Here is a 27,323-nt window from a genome sequence, read left to right on the forward strand (position 1 = left end):
TACTGTATGTATCTACATGATACTGTATGTATCTACATGATACTGTATGTATCTACATGATACTGTATGTACCTACATGATACTGTATGTACCTACATGATACTGTATGTACCTACATGATACTGTATGTACCTACATGATACTGTATGTATCTACATGATACTGTATGTATCTACATCTATACTGTATGTATCTACATCTATATCTACATGATACTGTATGTATCTACATGATACTGTATGTATCTATGTATGTATCTACATGATACTGTATGTATCTATATGATACTGTATACTGTATGTATCTATATGATACTGTATGTATCTATATGATACTGTATGTATCTACATGATACTGTATGTATATCTATGATACTGTATGTATCAGTATCTATATGATACTGTATATATCTACATGATACTGTATGTATCTACATGATACTGTATGTATCTACTATGATACTGTATGTATCTACATGATACTGTATGTACCTACATGATACTGTATGTATCTACATGATACTGTATGTATCTACATGATACTGTATGTATCATATGATACTGTATGTATCTACATGATACTGTATGTATCTACATGATACTGTATGTATCTATATGATACTGTATGTATCTACATGATACTGTATGTATCTATATGATACTGTATGTATCTACATGATACTGTATGTATCTACATGTATCTATATGATACTGTATGTATCTACATGATACTGTATGTATCTACTATGATACTGTATGTATCAGTATCTATATGATACTGTATGTATCTACATGATACTGTATGTATCTACATGATACTGTATGTATCTACTATGATACTGTATGTATCTACATGATACTGTATGTATCTACATGATACTGTATGTATCATATCTATATGATACTGTATGTATCTACATGATACTGTATGTATCTACATGATACTGTATGTATCTATATGATACTGTATGTATCTACATGATACTGTATGTATCTACATGATACTGTATGTATCAGTATCTATATGATACTGTATGTATCAGTATCTATATGATACTGTATGTATCTACATGATACTGTATGTATCAGTATCTATATGATACTGTATGTATCAGTATCTATATGATACTGTATGTATCTACATGATACTGTATGTATCAGTATCTATATGATACTGTATGTATCAGTATCTATATGATACTGTATATATCTACATGATACTGTATGTATCTACATGATACTGTATGTATCTACATGATACTGTATGTATCTATCTATATGATACTGTATGTATCTACATACTGATACTGTATATCTACATGATACTGTATGTATCTACATGATACTGTATGTATCTATCTACATGATACTGTATGTATCTACATGATACTGTATGTATCTACATGATACTGTATGTATCTACATGATACTGTATGTATCTACATGATACTGTATGTATCTACATCTATACTGATACTGTATATATCTACATGATACTGTATGTATCTATCTATATGATACTGTATGTATCTACATGATACTGTATGTATCTACATGATACTGTATGTATCTACATGATACTGTATGTATCTACATGATACTGTATGTATCTATATGATACTGATACTGATACTGTATCTATATCTACATGATACTGTATGTATCTACATGTATATGATACTGTATGTATCTACATGATACTGTATGTATCTACATGATACTGTATGTATCTACATGATACTGTATGTATCTACATGATACTGTATGTATCTACATGATACTGTATGTATCTACATGATACTGTATGTATCTACATGATACTGTATGTATCTACATGATACTGTATGTATCTACATGATACTGTATGTATCTATATCTACATGATACCGTATGTATCTACATCTACATGATACTGTATGTATCTACATGATACTGTATGTATCTACATGATACTGTATGTATCTACATGATACTGTATGTATCTACATGATACTGTATGTATCTACATGATACTGTATGTATCTACATGATACTGTATGTATCTATCTACATGATACTGTATATATCTACATGATACTGTATGTATCTACATGATACTGTATGTATCTACATGATACTGTACATGTATCTACATGATACTGTATGTATCTACATGATACTGTATGTATCTACATGATACTGTATGTATCTACATGATACTGTATGTATCTACATCTATATCTACATGATACTGTATGTATCTACATGATACTGTATGTATCTACATGATACTGTATGTATCTATATCTACATGATACTGTATGTATCTACATCTACATGATACTGTATGTATCTACATCTACATGATACTGTATGTATCTACATGATACTGTATGTATCTACATGATACTGTATGTATCTACATGATACTGTATGTATCTACATGATACTGTATGTATCTACATGATACTGTATGTATACTGATACTGTATCTACATGATACTGTATGTATCTACATGATACTGTATGTATCTATATCTACATGATACTGTATGTATCTACATGATACTGTATGTATCTACATGATACTGTATGTATCTACATGATACTGTATGTATCTACTATGATACTGTATGTATCTATATCTATGATACTGTATGTATCTACATGATACTATATGTATGTATATCTACATGATACTGTATGTATCTACATGATACTGTATGTATCTACATGATACTGTATGTATCTATCTATGATACTGTATGTATCTATCTATGATACTGTATGTATCTACATGATACTGTATGTATCTACATGATACTGTATGTATCTACATGATACTGTATGTATCTACATGATACCGTATGTATCTACATCTATATGATACTGTATGTATCTACATGATACTGTATGTATCTACATGATACTGTATGTATCTACATGATACTGTATGTATCTACATGATACTGTATGTATCTACATGATACTGTATGTATCTACATGATACTGTATCTATATCTACATGATACTGTATGTATCTACATGATATGTATGTATCTACATGATACTGTATGTATCTACATGATACTGTATGTATCTACATGATACTGTATGTATCTACATGATACTGTATGTATCTACATGATACTGTATGTATCTACATGATACTGTATGTATCTATATCTATATGATACTGTATGTATCTACATGATACTGTATGTATCTACATGATACTGTATGTATCTACATGATACTGTATGTATCTATATCTACATGATACTGTATGTATCTACATGATACTGTATGTATCTACATGATACTGTATGTATCTACATCTACATGATACTGTATGTATCTACATGATACTGTATGTATCTACATCTACATGATACTGTATGTATCTACATGATACTGTATGTATCTACATGATACTGTATGTATCTACATGATACTGTATGTATCTACATGATACTGTATGTATCTACATGATACTGTATGTATCTACATGATACTGTATGTATCTACATGATACTGTATGTATCTACATGATACTGTATGTATCTATATCTACATGATACTGTATGTATCTACATGATACTGTATGTATCTACATGATACTGTATGTATCTATATCTATGATACTGTATGTATCTACATGATACTGTATGTATCTACATCTACATGATACTGTATGTATCTACATGATACTGTATCAGTATCTACATGATACTGTATGTATCTACATGATACTGTATGTATCTACATCTACATGATACTGTATGTATCTACATGATACTGTATGTATCTATCTACATGATACTGTATGTATCTATATCTACATGATACTGTATGTATCTACATGATACTGTATGTATCTACATGATACTGTATGTATCTACATGATACTGTATGTATCTACATGATACTGTATGTATCTACATCTATATGATACTGTATGTATCTACATGATACTGTATGTATCTACATCTATGTATCTACATGATACTGTATGTATCAGTATCTATATGATACTGTATGTATCTATCTATATGATACTGTACTGTATGTATCTACATGATACTGTATGTATCTACATGATACTGTATGTATCTACATATCTATATGATACTGTATGTATCTACATGATACTGTATGTATCTACATCTATATGATACTGTATGTATCTACATGATACTGTATGTATCTACATGATACTGTATGTATCTACATGATACTGTATGTATCTACATGATACTGTATGTATCTACATGATACTGTATGTATCTACATGATACTGTATGTATCTACATATGATACTGTATGTATCTACATGATACTGTATGTATCTACATGATACTGTATGTATCTACATGATACTGTATGTATCTACATGATACTGTATGTATCTACATCTATATGATACTGTATGTATCTACATGATACTGTATGTATCTACATCTATATGATACTGTATATCTACATGATACTGTATGTATCTACATGATACTGTATGTATCTACATGATGATACTGTATGTATCTACATGATACTGTATGTATCTACATGATACTGTATGTATCTACATGATACTGTATGTATCTACATGATACTGTATGTATCTACATGATACTGTATGTATCTACATGATACACTGTATGTATCTACATGATACTGTATGTATCTACATGATACTGTATGATACTGTATGTATCTACATGATACTGTATGTATATCTACATGATACTGTATGTATCTACATGATACTGTATGTATCTCATGATACTGTATGTATCTACATGATACTGTATGTATCTACATCTACATGATACTGTATGTATCTACATCTATATGATACTGTATGTATCTACATGATACTGTATGTATCTACATGTATACATGATACTGTATGTATCTACATGATACTGTATGTATCTACATGATACTGTATGTACTCTATGATACTGTATGTATCTACATCTATGATACTGTATGTATCTACATGATACTGTATGTATCTATCTACATGATACTGTATGTATCTACATGATACTGTATGTATGTATCTGTATGTATCTGATACTGTATGTATCTACATCTACATGATACTGTATGTATCTACATATCTACATGATACTGTATGTATCTACATGATACTGTATGTATCTACATGATACTGTATGTACATGATACTGTATGTATCTACATGATACTGTATGTATCTACATCTACATGATACTGTATGTATCTACATGATACTGTATGTATCTATCATGATACTGTATGTATCTACATGATACTGTATGTATCTACATGATACTGTATGTATCTACATGATACTGTATGATCTACTGATACTGTATATATCTACATGATACTGTATGTATCTACATGATACTGTATGTATCTATATCTACATGATACTGTATGTATCTACATGATACTGTATGTATCATGTATGTATGTATATGATACTGTATGTATACTACTGTATGTATCTACATGATACTGTATGTATCTCTACATGATACTGTATGTATCTACATGATACTGTATGTATCTACATGATACTGTATGTATCTGTATACTGTATGTATCTACATGATACTGTATGTATCTACATGATACTGTATGTATCTACATGATACTGTATGTATCTACATGATACTGTATGTATCTACATGATACTGTATGTATCTACATGATACTGTATGTATCTACATGATACTGTATGTATCTACATGATACTGTATGTATCTACATGATACTGTATGTATCTACATGATACTGTATGTATCTATCTATATGATACTGTATGTATCTACATGATACTGTATGATACTGTATGTATGTATCTACATGATACTGTATGTATCTACATGATACTGTATATATCTATATACTGTATGTATCTACATGATACTGTATGTATCTACTACATGATACTGTATGTATCTACATGATACTGTATGTATCTACATGATACTGTATGTATCTATCTATATGATACTGTATGTATCTACATGATACTGTATGATACTGTATGTATCTACATCTACATGATACTGTATGTATCTACATGATACTGTATGTATCTACATGATACTGTATGTATCTACATGATACTATGTATCTACATCTATATGATACTGTATGTATCTACATGATACTGTATGTATCTACATATACTGTATGTATCTACATGATACTGTATGTATCTACATATCTACATGATACTGTATGTATCTACATGATACTGTATGTATCTACATGATACTGTATGTATCTACTATGATACTGTATGTATCTACATGATACTGTATGTATCTACATGATACTGTATGTATCTACATGATACTGTATGTATCTACATGATACTGTATGTATCTACATGATACTGTATGTATCTACATGATACTGTATCTATCTACATGATACTGTATGTATCTACATGATACTGTATGTATCTACATGATACTGTATGTATCTACATGATACTGATACTATATCTACATGATACTGTATGTATCTACATGATACTGTATGTATCTATCTACATGATACTGTATGTATCTACATGATACTGTATGTATGTATCTACATGATACTGTATGTATCATATCTATGATACTGTATACATGATACTGTATGTATCTACATGATACTGTATGTATCTACATGATACTGTATGTATCAGTATGTATCTATCTACATGATACTGTATGTATCTACATACTGATACTGTATGTATCTATCTATGATACTGTATGTATCTACATGATACTGTATGTATCTACATGATACTGTATGTATCTACATGATACTGTATGTATCTACATGATACTGTATGTATCTACATGATACTGTATGTATCTACATGATACTGTATATATCTACATGATACTGTATGTATCTACATGATACTGTATGTATCTACATGATACTGTATGTATCTACATGATACTGTATGTATCTACATCTATACTGTATATGTATCTACATGATACTGTATGTATCTACATCTATATGATACTGTATCTACATGATACTGTATGTATCTACATGATACTGTATGTATCTACATGATACTGTATGTATCTACATGATACTGTATGTATCTACATGATACTGTATGTATCTACATGATACTGTATGTATCTACATGATACTGTATGTATCTACATGATACTACATGATACTGTATGTATCTACATGATATATGTATCTGATACTGTATCTACATGATAGTATCTATATGATACTGTATGTATCTATCATGATACTGTATGTATCAGTATCTACATGATACTGTATGTATCTACATGATACTGTATGTATCTATATGATACTGTATGTATCTACATGATACTGTATGTATCTACATGATACTGTATGTATCTACATGATACTGTATGTATCTACATGATACTGTATGTATCTACTATGATACTGTATGTATCTACATGATACTGTATGTATCTACATGATACTGTATGTATCTACATGATACTGTATGTATCTACATGATACTGTATGTATCATATCATGATACTGTATGTATCTACATGATACTGTATGTATCTACATGATACTGTATGTATCTACATGATACTGTATGTATCTACATCTATATGATACTGTATCTATGATACTGTATGTATACATGTATGTATCTACATCTATATGATACTGTATGTATCTATGATACTGTATGTATCTACATCTATGATACTGTATATCTACATGATACTGTATCTACATGATACTGTATGTATCTACATGATACTATGTATGATACTGTATGTATCTACATGATACTGTATGTATCTACATGATACTGTATGTATCTACATCTATATGATACTGTATGTATCTACATGATACTGTATGTATCTACATGATACTGTATGTATCTACATCTGTATGTATCTATGATACTGTATGTATCTATCTATGATACTGTATGTATCTACATGATACTGTATGTATCTACATGATACTGTATGTATCTACATGATACTGTATGTATCTACATGATACTGTATGTATCTACATGATACTGTATGTATCTACATCTATATGATACTGTATGTATCTACATGATACTGTATGTATCTACATGATACTGTATGTATCTACATGATACTGTATGTATCTACATCTACATGATACTGTATGTATCTACATGATACTGTATGTATCTACATGATACTGTATGTATCTACATGATACTGTATGTATCTACATGATACTGTATGTATGTATCTACATCTGTATGTATCTACTATGATACTGTATGTATCTACATGATACTGTATGTATCTATATATCATGATACTGTATGTATCTACATGATACTATGTATCTACATGATACTGTATGTATCTACATGATACTGTATGTATCTACATGATACTGTATGTATCTACTATGATACTGTATGTATCTATGATCTATGATACTGTATGTATCTACATCTACATGATACTGTATGTATCTACATGATACTGTATGTATCTACATGATACTGTATGTATCTACATGATACTGTATGTATCTACATGATACTGTATGTATCTACATGATACTGTATGTATCTATATGATACTGTATGTATCTACATGATACTGTATGTATCTACATGATACTGTATGTATCTACATGATACTGATATGTATGTATCTACATCTACATGATACTGTATGTATCTACATGATACTGTATGTATCTACATGATACTGTATGTATCTACATGATACTGTATGTATCTACATACTGTATGTATCTACATGATACTGTATGTATCTACATGATACTATATCTACATGATACTGTATGTATCTACATGATACTGTATGTATCTACATGATATGTATCTACATGATATGTATCTACATGATACTGTATGTATCTACATGATACTGTATGTATCTATCTATATGATACTGTATGTATCTACATGATACTGTATGTATCTACATGATACTGTATGTATCTACATGATACTGTATGTATCTACATGATACTGTATGTATCTACATGATACTGTATGTATCTACATGATACTGTATGTATCTACATGATACTGTATGTATCTACATGATACTGTATGTATCTACATGATACTGTATGTATCTACTATGATACTGTATGTATCTACATGATACTGTATGTATCTACATGATACTGTATGTATCTACATGATACTGTATGTATATCTACATCTATATGATACTGTATGTATCTACATCTATGATACTGTATGTATCTACATGATACTGTATGTATCTACATGATATGATACTGTATGTATCTACATGATACTGTATGTATCTACATGATACTGTATGTATCTACATGATACTGTATGTATCTACATGATACTGTATGTATCTACATGATACTGTATGTATCTACATGATACTGTATGTATCTACATGATACTGTATGTATCTACATGATACTGTATGTATCTACATGATACTGTATGTATCTACATGATACTGTATGTATCTACATGATACTGTATGTATCTACATGATACTGTATGTATCTACATGATACTGTATGTATCTACATGATACTGTATGTATCTACATGATACTGTATGTATCTACATGATACTGTATGTATCTACATGATACTGTATGTATCTACATGATACTGTATGTATCTACATGATACTGTATGTATCTACATGATACTGTATGTATCTACATCTATGATACTGTATGTATCTACATGATACTGTATGTATCTACTATGATACTGTATGTATCTGATACTGTATGTATCTACATGATACTGTATGTATCTACATGATACTGTATGTATCTACATGATACTGTATCTACATGATACTGTATGTATCTACATGATACTGTATGTATCTATATCTATCATGATGATACTGTATGTATCTACATGATACTATGTATCTATCTACATGATACTGTATGTATCTACATGATACTGTATGTATCTACATGATACTGTATGTATCTACATGATACTGTATGTATCTGTATGTATCTACATGATACTGTATGTATCTACATGATACTGTATGTATCTACATCTACATGATACTGTATGTATCTACATGATACTGTATGTATCTACATGATACTGTATGTATCTACATGATACTGTATGTATCTACATGATACTGTATGTATCTACATGATACTGTATGTATCTACATGATACTGTATGTATCTACATGATACTGTATGTATCTACATGATACTGTATGTATCTACATGATACTGTATGTATCTACATGATACTGTATGTATCTACATGATACTGTATGTATCTACTATGATACTGTATGTATCTACATGATACTGTATGTATCTACATGATACTGTATGTATCTACATGATACTGTATGTATCTACATGATACTGTATGTATCTACATGATACTGTATGTATCTATATGATACTGTATGTATCAGTATCTACATGATACTGTATGTATCTACATGATACTGTATGTATCTACATGATACTGTATGTATCTAGATATCTACATGATACTGTATGATACTACATGTATGTATCAGTATCTACATGATACTGTATGTATCTACATGATACTGTATGTATCAGTATCTACATGATACTGTATGTATCTACATCTACTGTATGTATGTATCTACATGATACTGTATGTATCTACATGATACTGTATGTATCTATCTACATGATACTGTATGTATCTACATGATACTGTATGTATCTACATGATACTGTATGTATCTAGTATCTATGATACTGTATGTATCTACATGATACTGTATGTATCTATATCTACATGATACTGTATGTATCTAGTATCTATATGATACTGTATGTATCTCTACATGATACTGTATGTATCTACATGATACTGTATGTATCTACATGATACTGTATGTATCTACATGATACTGTATGTATCTACATGATACTGTGTATATATCTACATGATACTGTATGTATCTACATGATACTGTATGTATCTATCTATGATACTGTATGTATCTACATGATACTGTATGTATCTACATGATACTGATATGTATCTACATGATACTGTATGTATCTACATGATACTGTATGTATCTACATGATACTGTATGTATCTACATGATACTGTATGTATCTATGTATCTATGTATCTACATGATACTGTATGTATCTACATGATACTGTATGTATCTATGATACTATGTATCATGATACTGTATGTATCTATATCTACATGATACTGTATGTATCTACATGATACTGTATGTATCTACATGATACTGTATGTATCTACATGATACTGTATGTATCTACATGATACTGTATGTATCTATATCTACATGATACTGTATGTATCTATATGATACTGTATGTATCTACATGATACTGTATGTATCTACATGATACTGTATGTATCTACATGATACTGTATGTATCTACATGATACTGTATGTATCTACATGATACTGTATGTATCTACATGATACTGTATGTATCTACATGATACTGTATGTATCTACATGATACTGTATGTATCTACATGATACTGTATGTATCTATATCTATGATGATACTGTATGTATCTACATGATACTATGTATCTACATGATACTGTATCTACATCTATATGATACTATATCTACATGATACTGTATGTATCTACATGATACTGTATGTATCTATCTACATGATACTGTATGTATCTACATGATACTGTATGTATCTACATCTACATGATACTGTATGTATCTACATGATACTGTATGTATCTACATCTATATGATACTGTATCTACATGATACTGTATGTATCTACATGATACTGTATGTATCTACATGATACTGTATGTATCTACATGATACTGTATGTATCTACATGATACTGTATGTATCTACATGATACTGTATGTATCTACATGATACTGTATGTATCTACATGATACTGTATGTATGATACTGTATGATACTACATGATACTGTATGTATCTACATGATACTGTATGTATCTATCATGATACTGTATGTATCTACATGATACTGTATATCAGTATCTACATGATACTGTATGTATCTACATGATATGTATCTACATGATACTGTATGTATCTACATGATACTGTATATATATGATACTGTCTACATCTACATGATACTGTATGTATCTACATGATACTGTATGTATCTACATGATACTGTATGATCTACATGATATGTATCTACATGATACTGTATGTATCTACATGATACTGTATGTATCTACATGATATCTACATGATACTGTATGATACTGTATCTACATGATACTGTATGTATCTATATCTACTGATACTGTATGTATCTACATGATACTGTATGTATCTATCTGTATGTATCTATATGATACTGTATGTATCAGTATCTATGATACTGTATGTATCTACATGATACTATATCTACATCTACATGATATGTATCAGTATCTACATGATACTGTATGTATCTACATGATACTGTATGTATCTACATGATACTGTATGTATCTACATGATACTGTATGTATCTACTATGATACTGTATGTATCTACATGATACTATGTATCTATCATGATACTGTATGTATCTACTGTATGTATCTACATGATACTGTATGTATCTACATGATACTGTATGTATCTACTGTATGTATCTATGATACTGTATGTATCTACATGATACTGTATGTATCTACATGATACTGTATATCTACATGATACTGTATGTATCTACATGATACTGTATGTATCTACATGATACTGTATGTATCTACATGATACTGTATGTATCTACATGATACTGTATGTATCTACATGATACTGTATGTATCTACATGATACATGATACTGTATGTATCTACATGATACTGTATGTATCTACATGATACTGTATGTATCTACATCTATATGATACTGTATCTACATGATACCGTATGTATCTACATCTATATGATACTGTATCTACATGATACTGTATGTATCTACATCTACTGTATGATCTACTGATACTGTATGTACATCTACATGATACTGTATGTATCTACATGATACTGTATGTATCTACATGATACTGTATGTATCTACATGATACTGTATGTATCTACATGATACTGTATGTATCTACATGATACTGTATGTATCTACATGATACTGTATGTATCTACATGATACTGTATGTATCTACATGATACTGTATGTATCTACATGATACTGTATGTATCTACATGATACTGTATATGTATCTACATGATACTGTATGTATCTACATGATACTGTATATATCTACATGATACTGTATGTATCTACATGATACTGTATGTATCTACATGATACTGTATGTATCTACATGATACTGTATATATCTACATGATACTGTATATATCTACATGATACTGTATGTATCTACATGATACTGTATGTATCTACATGATACTGTATGTATCTATATGATACTGTATGTATCTACATGATACTGTATGTATCTACATCTATATGATACTGTATCTACATGATACTGTATGTATCTACATCTACATGATACTGTATGTATCTACATGATACTGTATGTATCTACATGATACTGTATGTATCTACATGATACTGTATGTATCTACATGATACTGTATGTATCTACATGATACTGTATGTATCTACATGATACTGTATGTATCTACATGATACTGTATGTATCTACATGATACTGTATGTATCTACATGATACTGTATGTATCTACATGATACTGTATGTATCTACATGATACTGTATGTATCTACATGATACTGTATGTATCTACATGATACTGTATGTATCTACATGATACTGTATGATACATGATACTGTATCTACATGATACTGTATGTATCTACATGATACTGTATGTATCTACATGATATGTATATCTATGATACTGTATGTATCTACATGATACTGTATGTATCAGTATCTATATGATACTGTATGTATCTACATGATCTATATCATCTATATGATACTGTATGTATCATGATACTGTATCTATATGATACTGTATGTATCATGTATCTATCTATGATACTGTATGTATCTACATGATCTATATGATACTGTATGTATCTACATGATACTGTATATATCTACATGATACTGTATATATCTATATGATACTGTATATATCTACATGATACTGTATATATCTACATGATACTGTATGTATCTACATGATACTGTATGTATCTACATGATACTGTATGTATCTACATGATACTGTATGTATCTACATGATACTGTATGTATCTACATCTATATGATACTGTATCTACATGATACTGTATGTATCTACATGATACTGATACTGTATCTACATGATACTGTATGTATCTACATGATACTGTATGTATCTACATGATACTGTATGTATCTACATGATACTGTATGTATCTACATGATACTGTATGTATCTACATGATACTGTATGTATCTACATGATACTGTATGTATCTACATGATACTGTATGTATCTATATCTACATGATACTGTATGTATCTACATGATACTGTATGTATCTACATGATACTGTATGATACTGTATGTATCTACATGATACTGTATACTATGATACATGATACTGTATGTATCTATATCTACATGATACTGTATGTATCTACATGATACCGTATGTATCTACATCTATATGATACTATATCTACATGATACTGTATGTATCTACATGATACCGTATGTATCTACATCTACATGATACTGTATGTATCTACATGATACTGTATGTATCTACATGATACTGTATGTATCTACATGATACTGTATGTATCTACATGATACTGTATGTATCTACATGATACTGTATGTATCTACATATACTATGTATCTACATGATACTGTATGTATCTACATGATACTGTATGTATCTACATGATATGTATGTATCTACATGATACTGTATGTATCTACATGATACTGTATGTATCTACATGATACTGTATGTATCTATATCTACATGATACTGTATGTATCTACATGATACTGTATGTATCTACATGATACTGTATGTATCTACATGATACTGTATGTATCTACATGATACTGTATGTATCTACATGATACTGTATGTATCTACATGATACTGTATGTATCTACATGATACTGTATGTATCTACATGATACTGTATGTATCTACATGATACTGTACATGATACTGTATGTATCTACATGATACTGTATGTATCTACATCTATATGATACTGTATGTATCTACATGATACTGTATGTATCTACATGATACCGTATGTATCTACATCTATATGATACTGTATGTATCTACATCTATATGATACTGTATGTATCTACATGATACTGTATGTATCTACATGATACTGTATGTATCTACATGATACTGTATGTATCTACATGATACTGTATGTATCTACATGATACTGTATGTATCTACATGATACTGTATGTATCTACATGATACTGTATGTATCTACATGATACTGTATGTATCTACATCTATATGATACTGTATGTATCTATATCTACATGATACTGTATGTATCTACATGATACTGTATGTATCTACATGATACTGTATGATACTGTATGTATCTACATGATACTGTATGTATCTACATGATACTGTATGATACATGATACTGTATGTATCTACATGATACTGTATGTATCTACATGATACTGTATATATCTACATGATACTGTATGTATCTACATGATACTGTATGTATCTACATGATACTGTATGTATCTACATGATACTGTATGTATCTACATGATACTGTATGTATCTACATGATACTGTATGTATCTACATGATACTGTATGTATCTACATGATACTGTATGTATCTACATGATACTGTATGTATCTACATGATACTGTATGTATCTACATGATACTGTATGTATCTACATGATACTGTATGTATCTACATGATACTGTATGTATCTACATGATACTGTATGTATCTACATGATACTGTATGTATCTATATGTATCTACATGATACTGTATGTATCTACATGATACTGTATGTATCTATCTACATGATACTGTATATATCTACATGATACTGTATGTATCTATCATGATACTGTATGTATCTACTATGATACTGTATGTATCTACATGATACTGTATATCTACATGATACTGTATGTATCTACATGATACTGTATGTATCTACATGATACTGTATGTATCTACATGATACTGTATGTATCTACATGATACTGTATGTATCTACATGATACTGTATGTATCTACATGATACTGTATGTATCTACATGATACTGTATGTATCTATCTACATGATACTGTATGTATCTACATGATACTGTATGTATCTACATGATACTGTATGTATCTACATGATACTGTATGTATCTATATGATACTGTATGTATCTACATCTATATGATACTGTATGTATCTACATGATACTGTATGTATCTACATGATACTGTATGTATCTATGATACTGTATGTATCTACATGATACTGTATGTATCTATATCTATGTATCATGATACTGTATGTATCTATATCTATATGATACTGTATGTATCTACATGATACTGTATGTATCTACATCTATATGATACTGTATGTATCTCTACATGATACTGTATGATACTGATACTGTATATCTACATCTATATGATACTGTATGTATCTACATGATACTGTATATCTACATGATACTGTATGTATATGATACTCCATCTATATGATACTGTATGTATCTATCTATGATACTGTATGTATCTACATCTATATGATACTGTATGTATCTATATGATACTGTATGTATCTACATGATACTGTATGTATCTACATGATACTGTATGTATCTACATGATACTGTATGTATATGATACTGTATGTATCTATGATACTGTATGTATCTACATGATACTGTATGTATACTGTATGTATCTACATGATACTGTATGTATCTACATGATACTGTATGTATCTACTGTGATACTGTATGTATCTACATGATACTGTATGTATCTACATGATACTGTATGTATCTACATGATACTGTATGTATCTATATCTATATGATACTGTATGTATCCTACATGATACTGTATGTATCTATCTGGATACATGATACTGTATGTATCTACATCTATATGATACTGTAAATGTATCTATAATATGTATGTATCTAATGATACTGTATGTATCTATGATATCTATCATGATACTGTATGTATCTACATGATACTGTATGTATCTACATGATACTGTATGTATCTACATGATACTGTATGTATCTACATGATACTGTATGTATCTACATGATACTGTATGTATCTACATGATACTGTATGTATCTATATCTACATGATACTGTATGTATCTACATGATACTGTATGTATCTACATGATACTGTATGATACATGATACTGTATCTACATGATACTGTATGTATCTACATGATACTGTATGTATCTACATGATACTGTATGTATCTACATGATATGATACTGATATATGTATCTACATGATACTGTATGTATCTACATGATACTGTATGTATCTATATCTACATGATACTGTATGTATCTATCATGATACTGTATGTATCTACATGATACTGTATGTATCTATCTATATGATACTGTATGTATCTACATGATACTGTATGTATCTACATGATACTGTATGTATCTACATGATACTGTATGTATCTACATGATACTGTATGTATCTACATGATACTGTATGTATCTACATCTATATGATACTGTATGTATCTACATGATACTGTATGTATCTACATCTATATGATACTGTATGTATCTATGATACTATATGTATCTATTGTATGTATCTATATCTACATGATACTGTATGTATCTATATACTATATGATACTGTATGCATCTACATGATACTGTATGTATCTACATCTATATGATACTGTATGTATCTACATCTACATGATACTGATATGTATATCTACATCTACTATGATACTGATATATGTATCTACATGATACTGTATATATCTCCATACTGTATATGATACTGTATATATCTATATGATACTGTATGTATCTACATCTATGATACTGTATGTATCTACATGATACTGTATATATCTACATGATACTGTATGTATCTACATCTACTATGATACTGTATATATCTACATGATACTGTATGTATCTACATCTATATGATACTGTATATATGATACTATATGATACTGTATGTATCTATATGATACTGTATATATCTATATGATACTGTATGTATCTACATGATACTGTATGTATATCTATGTATGATACTGTATGTATCTATATGATACTGTATATATCTACATGATACTGTATGTATCTACATGATACTGTATATATCTATATCTATATGATACTGTATGTATCTATATGATACTGTATATATCTACATGATACTGTATGTATCTACATGATACTGTATGTATCTACATGATACTGTATGTATCTACATGATACTGTATGTATCTATATGATACTGTATGTATCTACATGATACTGTATGTATCTATATGATACTGTATGTATCTACATGATACTGTATGTATAATAATAATAATAATGATACTGCCATTTCTACATGATACTGTATGTATCTACATGATACTGTATGTATCTACATATCTACATGATACTGTATGTATCTACATGATACTGTATGTATCTACATGATACTGTATGTATCTACATGATACTGTATGTATCTACATGATACTGTATGTATCTACATGATACTGTATGTATCTACATGATACTGTATGTATCTATATCTATATGATACTGTATGTATCTACATCTACATGATACTGTATGTATCTACATGATACTGTATGTATCTACATCTACATGATACTGTATGTATCTACATGATACTGTATATATCTACATGATACTGTATGTATCTACATGATACTGTATGTATCTACATGATACTGTATGTATCTATATCTACATGATACTGTATGTATCTATCTACATGATACTGTATGTATCTACATGATACTGTACTACATGATACTGTATATATCTACATGATACTGTATGTATCTACATGATACTGTATGTATCTATATCTATATAATACTGTATGTATCTACATGATACTGTATGTATCTACATGATACTGTATGTATCTATATCTACATGATACTGTATGTATCTACATGATACTGTATGTATCTACATGATACTGTATGTATCTATATGATACCGTATGTATCTACATGTATATGATACTGTATGTATCTATATGATACTGTATGTATCTATATGATACCGTATGTATCTATATGATACCGTATGTATCTACATCTATATGATACTGTATGTATCTACATGATACCATATGTATCTACATCTATATGATACTGTATGTATCTATATCTATATGATATTGTATGTATCTATATCTACATGATACTGTATGTATCTATATCTATATGATACTGTATGCATCTACATGATACTGTATGTATCTACATCTATATGATACTGTATGTATCTACATCTACATGATACTGTATATATCTACATCTATATGATACTGTATATATCTACATCTATATGATACTGTATATATCTATATGATACTGTATATATCTCCATCTATATGATACTGTATATATCTATATGATACTGTATATATCTACATCTATATGATACTGTATATATCTATATGATACTGTATATATCTATATGATACTGTATGTATCTACATCTATATGATACTGTATATATCTATATGATACTGTATATATCTACATCTATATGATACTGTATATATCTATATGATACTGTATATATCTATATGATACTGTATATATCTATATGATACTGTATATATCTACATGATACTGTATATATCTACATGATACTGTATGTATCTATATATCTATATGATATCTGTATATGATACTGTATGTATCTATATGATACTGTATGTATCTACATGATACTGTATGTATCTACATGATACTGTATGTATCTACATGATACTGTATGTATCTACATGATACTGTATGTATCTACATGATACTGTATGTATCTACATGATACTGTATGTATCTACATGATACTGTATGTATCTATATGATACTGTATGTATCTACATGATACTGTATGTATAATAATAATAATAATAAATGCCATTTAGCTAGACGCTTTTATCCACTGTACTTATCTACATGATACTGTATATATCTACATGATACTGTATGTATCTACATGATACTGTATGTATCTATATGATACAGTATCATATAGATATCTAGATACATACAGTATCATGATACTGATATATACAGTATCATATAGATGTAGATACATACAGTATGTATCTACATGATACTGTATATATCTATATGATACTGTATGTATCTATGATACTGTATGTATGTATCTATATGATACTGTATGTATCTACATGATACTGTATGTATCTACATGATACTGTATGTATCTATATGATACTGTATGTATCTACATGATACTGTATGTATAATAATAATAATAATAAATGCCATTTAGCAGACGCTTTTATCCAAAGCGACTTATCTACATGATACTGTATATATCTACATGATACTGTATGTATCTACATGATACTGTATGTATCTATATGATACAGTATCATATAGATGTAGATACATACAGTATCATGTAGATACATACAGTATCATATAGATGTAGATACATACAGTATGTATCTACATGATACTGTATATATCTACATGATACTGTATGTATCTACATGATACTGTATGTATCTATATGATACTGTATGTATCTATATGATACTGTATGTATCTACATGTACTAAATTATTCCATATGTGTTATTCCATAGTTTTGATGTCTTCACTATTATTCTACAATGTAGAAAATAGTAAAAATAAAGAAAAACCCTTGAATGAGTAGGTGTGTCCAAACCTTTTGACTGGTAATGTAGGTGTTTGGTGACATTATCTTTTTTCTTTCAGGCATACATCAAAATCTACCAGGGTGAGGAGCTGCCACACCCTAAGTCCATGCTGCAGGTACACGATTACCTCCTTGTCTTATAGCTTATAGTGTTATGCCTAAAGGTGGCCTTGAGTCTGCCCTGAGATTGGAAAGTTCGGAGTACAGTCCCCGGCCGAGTCATACTAAATACTGATAATATCATATTAAAAGACAAAAAATGGGGCACAATGCGTTTCTGCTTGGCACTCGTAGTTGTGCAGTTATGGTCAGTAGCTTTGACCTGTAGTGGTGGTCGGTAGTTGTGCAGTTATGGTCAGTAGCTTTGACCTGTAGTGGTGGTCGGTAGTTGGGTGGTTGTGGTCAGTAGTTGTGTGGTTGTGGTCAGTAGTTGTGGTAAGTAGTTGTGTGTTTGTGGTCAGTAGTTGTGGTCAGTAGTTGTGTGGTTGTGGTCAGTAGTTGTGGTCAGTAGTTGTGTGGTTGTGGTCAGTAGTTGTGGTCGGTAGTTGTGTGGTTGTGGTCGGTAGTTGGGTGGTTGTGGTCGGTAGTTGGGTGGTTGTGGTCGGTAGTTGGGTGGTTGTGGTCGGTAGTTGGGTGGTTGTGGTCGGTAGTTGGGTGGTTGTGGTCGGTAGTTGGGTGGTTGTGGTCGGTAGTTGTGTGGTTGTGGTCGGTAGTTGTGTGGTTGTGGTCGGTAGTTGTGGTCGGTAGTTGTGTGGTTGTGGTCAGTAGTTGTGTGGTTGTGGTCAGTAGTTGTGTGGTTGTGGTCAGTAGTTGTGTGGTTGTGGTCAGTAGTTGTGTGGTTGTGGTCAGTAGTTGTGTGGTTGTGGTCGGTAGTTGTGTGGTTGTGGTCAGTAGTTGTGTGGTTGTGGTCAGTAGTTGTGGTTGTGTAGTTGTGTGTTGTGGTCAGTAGTTGTGGTTGTGGTCAGTAGTTGTGGTCAGTAGTTGTGTGGTTGTGGTCAGTAGTTGTGTGGTTGTGGTCAGTAGTTGTGGTCAGTAGTTGTGTAGTTGTGTGGTTGTGGTCAGTAGTTGGGTGGTTGTGGTCGGTAGTTGTGGTCAGTAGTTGTGTGGTTGTGGTCGGTAGTTGGGTGGTTGTGGTCGGTAGTTGTGGTCGGTAGTTGTGTGGTTGTGGTCAGTAGTTGTCTGGTTGTGGTCGGTAGTTGTGTGGTTGTGGTCGGTAGTTGTGTGGTTGTGGTCGGTAGTTGTGTGGTTGTGGTCGGTAGTTGTGTGGTGGTGGTCAGTAGTTGTGTGATTGTGGTCAGTAGTTGTGTGTTTGTGGTCAGTAGTTGTGGTCAGTAGTTGTGTGGTTGTGGTCAGTAGTTGTATGGTTGTGGTCAGTAGTTGTGTGTTTGTGGTCAGTAGTTGTGGTAAGTAGTTGTATGGTTGTGGTCAGTAGTTGTATGGTTGTGGTCAGTAGTTGTGGTAAGTAGTTGTATGGTTGTTGCCAGTAGTTGTGGTCAGTAGTTGTGTGGTTGTGGTAAGTAGTTGTATGGTTGTGGTCAGTAGTTGTGGTAAGTAGTTGTATGGTTGTGGTCAGTAGTTGTGGTCAGTAGTTGTATGGTTGTGGTCAGTAGTTGTGGTTCAGTAGTTGTGGTCAGGGATTGTGGTCAGTAGTTGTGTGGTTCAGTAGTTGTGTGGTTGTGGTCAGTAGTTGTAGTTGTGGTTTAGTAGTGGATAGTAGTTGTGTGGTTCAGTAGTTGTGTGGTTGTGGTCAGTAGTTGTAGTTGTGGTTTAGTAGTGGTCAGTAGTTGTGTGGTTCAGTAGTTGTGTGGTTGTGGTCAGTAGTTGTGGTTTAGTAGTGGTCAGTAGTTGTGTGGTTCAGTAGTTGTGTGGTTGTGGTCAGTAGTTGTAGTTGTGGTTTAGTAGTGGTCAGTAGTTGTGTGGTTCAGTAGTTGTGTGGTTGTGGTCAGTAGTTGTAGTTGTGGTTTAGTAGTGGTCAGTAGTTGTGTGGTTCAGTAGTTGTGTGGTTGTGGTCAGTAGTTGTAGTTGTGGTTTAGTAGTGGTCAGTAGTTGTGTGGTTCAGTAGTTGTGTGGTTGTGGTCAGTAGTTGTAGTTGTGGTTTAGTAGTGGTCAGTAGTTGTGTGATTCAGTAGTTGTGTAGTAGTGGTCAGTAGTTGTGTGGTTCAGTAGTTGTGTGGTTGTGGTCAGTAGTTGTAGTTGTGGTTTAGTAGTGGTCAGTAGTTGTGTGATTCAGTAGTTGTGTAGTAGTGGTCAGTAGTTGTGTGGACACAAGGCGAAATATACACTGGAGTTGTTTACCAAGACGACATTGAATGTTCATGAGTGTCCTAGTTACAGTTGACTTAAATCGGCTTGAAACTTTATGGCAAGACTTTAAAATGGCTGTCTAGCAATGATCAACAACCAACTTGACAGAGCTTGACGAATTACAATAATTATAATGTGCAAATATTGTACAATCCAGGTCTGCAAAACTCTTAGAGACTTACCCAGAAAGACTCACAGCTGTAAACACTCTTAGAGACTTACCCAGAAAGACTCACAGCTCTTAGAGACTCACCCAGAAAGACTCACAGCTGTAAACACTCTTAGAGACTTACCCAGAAAGACTCACAGCTGTAAACACTCTTAGAGACTTACCCAGAAAGACTCACAGCTGTAAACACTCTTAGAGACTTACCCAGAAAGACTCACAGCTGTAAACACTCTTAGAGACTTACCCAGAAAGACTCACAGCTGTAAACACTCTTAGAGACTTACCCAGAAAGACTCACAGCTGTAAACACTCTTAGAGACTTACCCAGAAAGACTCACAGCTGTAAACACTCTTAGAGACTTACCCAGAAAGACTCACAGCTGTAATCGCTCTTAGAGACTTACCCAGAAAGACTCACAGCTGTAATCGCTCTTAGAGACTTACCCAGAAAGACTCACAGCTGTAATCGCTCTTAGAGACTCACCCAGAAAGACTCACAGCTGTAATCGCTCTTAGAGACTTACCCAGAAAGACTCACAGCTGTAAACACTCTCAGAGACTTACCCAGAAAGACTCACAGCTCTTAGAGACTCACCCAGAAAGACTCACAGCTGTAATCACTACCAAAGGTGATTCTGGCTTGTAGCAAATCCAAATAAAAATCAAAATTTTATTGGTCACACACATATTTAGCAGACATCATTGCGGGTGTAGCGAAATGCTTGTGTTACTAGCTCCAACAGTGCAGTAGTATCAAAAAACGATGAACAACAATACACACAAATCTAAAAGTAAAATAATTGGAATTAAGAAATATATAAATATTAGATTCAGCAATGTTGGAGTGGCATTGACTAAAATAGAATAGACTGGAATACAGTTATTAAAGGGACCAGTGTTCCCTTATTAAAGGGACCAGTGTTCCCTTATTAAAGGGACCAGTGTTCCCTTATTAAAGGGACCAGTGTTCCATTATTAAAGGGACCAGTGTTCCATTATTAAAGGGACCAGTGTTCCCTTATTAAAGGGACCAGTGTTCCCTTATTAAAGGGACCAGTGTTCCCTTATTAAAGGGACCAGTGTTCCATTATTAAAGGGACCAGTGTTCCATTATTAAAGGGACCAGTGTTCCCTTATTAAAGGGACCAGTGTTCCCTTATTAAAGGGACCAGTGTTCCCTTATTAAAGGGACCAGTGTTCCCTTATTAAAGGGACCAGTGTTCCCTTATTAAATGGGCCAGTGTTCCATTATTAAAGGGACCAGTGTTCCATTATTAAAGGGACCAGTGTTCCATTATTAAAGGGACCAGTGTTCCATTATTAAAGGGACCAGTGTTCCATTATTAAAGGGACCAGTGTTCCATTATTAAAGGGACCAGTGTTCCATTATTATATTATATATATTAGTGTTCCATTATTAAAGGGACTAGTGTTCCATTATTAAAGTGACCAGTGTTCCATTATTAAAGTGACCAGTGTTCCATTATTAAAGTGACCAGTGTTCCATTATTAAAGTGACCAGTGTTCCAATATTAAAGTGACTAGTGTTCCATTATTAAAGGGACCAGTGTTCCAATATTAAAGGGACCAGTGTTCCAATATTAAAGGGACCAGTGTTCCAATATTAAAGGGACCAGTGTTCCAATATTAAAGGGACCAGTGTTCCAATATTAAAGGGACCAGTGTTCCAATATTAAAGGGACCAGTGTTCCATTATTAAAGGGACTAGTGTTCCATTCTTAAAGTGTCCATTGATTCCAAGTCTTATGTATATAGGACATCAGGGGTGTGAATACTAATGTAAAGTATTATTTTTTTAATGAATGTAATTCATTTTGAATTAAAGTTGTAACACAACAAAATGTGGAACAAGGGAAGGGTTAGCCGCTAACCCTATTTCGCAGATACTGGGAGGAGGAAATGTAAATAGATTAAAATAACACTGTGATTTATCAAGATTGCGTTTGTTTTTAATAAGTTTCAATCGAAGGTGCAAAGTTAAAGAAATCAACATTTATTGAAAAATGGAATCACTTTCAACATTCAAAACATATTATTACACAACGAAATACTCAAGCTCAATAATATATACTTGTGTTAAACTCCGCAAAATCATGGATGGATTGTCCTGACCGCGCGCTCTACAAACTCGCCACGGACGCCCTCGCCTTCACGCGCAAACAGTACACGTGTATCGTTGCCAAGCACACAGACATAGGATATTTAATACAGCCTACCTGCAGCTGAAAACTTACATTTAAATTAAGAGCGATGTGCGGCGTGTTAATTAAGCTACTGTACCGCTGCTGTGCGTAAATGCGCATTGCTCTTAATTAAAAGACGCACTTCCAAACTTTCCATATGCATTTTTTCATAACACAGCAGAAAAACTCACCATTTCAGTGGGAACAGTGTTGTTGGTCTCCCTTTTTGCCAGTGCATCAAAGTCTGGAGTTAGTTTTGTTGTGGCAATTCTCAGGACAGATCTGAGGTGTTGGTCAGTTAACTTGGATCTGTGATGGGCTTTGTTGATTTTCATGATTATCCAACCTCTGAGCAGTAGCCGCCCGTTCTTGTGTTGACTGCTTGCTAGCATAGTTTGCATGCTTCGTGGCAAAGTGACGGCTGATATTGTACTCTTTGAAAACCGCAACAGCTTCTTGGCATATCAGACATACAGCCGTTGATCGGACTTCAGTGAATAAGTATTTTGTTGTCCACTCCTTATTAAACACTCGGCATTCGCTGTCCACTTTCCTTCTCTTTGGTCCGCTCATTTTCACAGAAGGGCTTAATGGTGACGTGAAACGAAGTGAAAATTAAAGTGAAATAAAGAGAAATACGCGCCACTCCAACAACGGTCAATGTGTTTTGAGTGCGCCATCTATTGGGGAAACGTGGGCATTGCAGGGAAAGGGGAAAAAGGAGGTTTTTACTATAATTTGGACAAGTTCGGCGGGCCGGATTAAAAAGCCTAACGGGCCGTATGTGGCCCGCGGGCCGTAGTTTGCCCATGTCTAACCGTTAGCGTCATGTCCAGTTGGTGTTTTTTTACCCGGTAAGTTGACTGAGAACACATTCTCATTTACATCAACGACCTGGGGAATAGTTATAGGGGAGATGAATGAGCCAAATGTAAGCTGGGGATGATTAGGTGACCGTGATGATATGAGGGCCAGATTGGGAATTTAACCATGGACACCGAGGTTAGAGTCAGGACACCTGTTTAACGTCCTAGCTGAAAGATGGCACCCTACACAGGGCAATGTCCCCAATCACTACCCTGGGGCATAGGGATATTTGTTTTAAACCAGAGGGAAGAGTGCATCCCACTGGCCCTCCAACACCACTTCCAGTAGCATCTGGTCTCATACAACACCACTTCCAGTAGCATCTGGTCTCATACAGGGACCAATCAGGACCTACCCTGCTTAGCTTCAGAGGCAAACCAACAGTGGGATGCAGGGTGGTATGCTGCTGGTACTTGAACATCATGCTGCCTCACTACAGAAACAGGAGATAGACCCCTGCCTCACACTACAGAAACAGGAGATAGACCCCTGCCTCACTACAGAAACAGGAGATAGACCCCTGCTCTCATAAGCCATTCTCATAAGCTGCCTCACTACAGAAACAGGCTCAGACAAGCCAAGGCTTACCGCATTACAATGCATTATGCCACATATATACTGTATATTCCCAACGAAGATATAACATATGTTCTGTTGTGTTTTGTTGTCTTTCCTCAGGCCACAGCAGAGGCCAACAACCTGGCAGCAGTGGCAGCAGCCAGGGACCTGTACAACAGGAAGATGGAGCAGGTACTGTAAGAAGGTTGTTTCTATACTTACCTCCAATTCAAATGCTGATGCTGTTG

General features: G+C 32.2%; 2 protein-coding genes and 1 long non-coding RNA gene across 3 annotated transcripts in view; 1 reads left to right on the forward strand and 2 right to left on the reverse strand.

The window, feature by feature from the left end:
- The window catches only part of LOC124001337, a 38,822-nt gene extending 12,607 nt beyond the window's left edge, over positions 1-26,215 (reverse strand). Inside the window, exon 1 of the long non-coding RNA XR_006832771.1 lies at positions 25,842-26,215. This is a non-coding gene — a long non-coding RNA (uncharacterized LOC124001337). The remainder of the gene's footprint in view (positions 1-25,841) is intronic.
- The window catches only part of LOC124001333 (deubiquitinase DESI2-like), a 1,147,470-nt gene that overhangs the window by 481,487 nt on the left and 638,660 nt on the right, over positions 1-27,323 (reverse strand). The gene's annotated exons all lie outside the window — the stretch shown is intronic.
- atl1 (atlastin GTPase 1) overlaps positions 1-27,323 on the forward strand; it is a 63,962-nt gene that overhangs the window by 28,898 nt on the left and 7,741 nt on the right. Inside the window, exons 10-11 of the mRNA XM_046308028.1 lie at positions 21,033-21,089; positions 27,196-27,267. Coding sequence (XP_046163984.1) covers positions 21,033-21,089; positions 27,196-27,267 — 129 coding nt within the window. The remainder of the gene's footprint in view (positions 1-21,032; positions 21,090-27,195; positions 27,268-27,323) is intronic.

The sequence above is a fragment of the Oncorhynchus gorbuscha genome, linkage group LG17 (genome assembly GCF_021184085.1).
Source record: "Oncorhynchus gorbuscha isolate QuinsamMale2020 ecotype Even-year linkage group LG17, OgorEven_v1.0, whole genome shotgun sequence".
Lineage (NCBI taxonomy): Eukaryota > Metazoa > Chordata > Actinopteri > Salmoniformes > Salmonidae > Oncorhynchus > Oncorhynchus gorbuscha.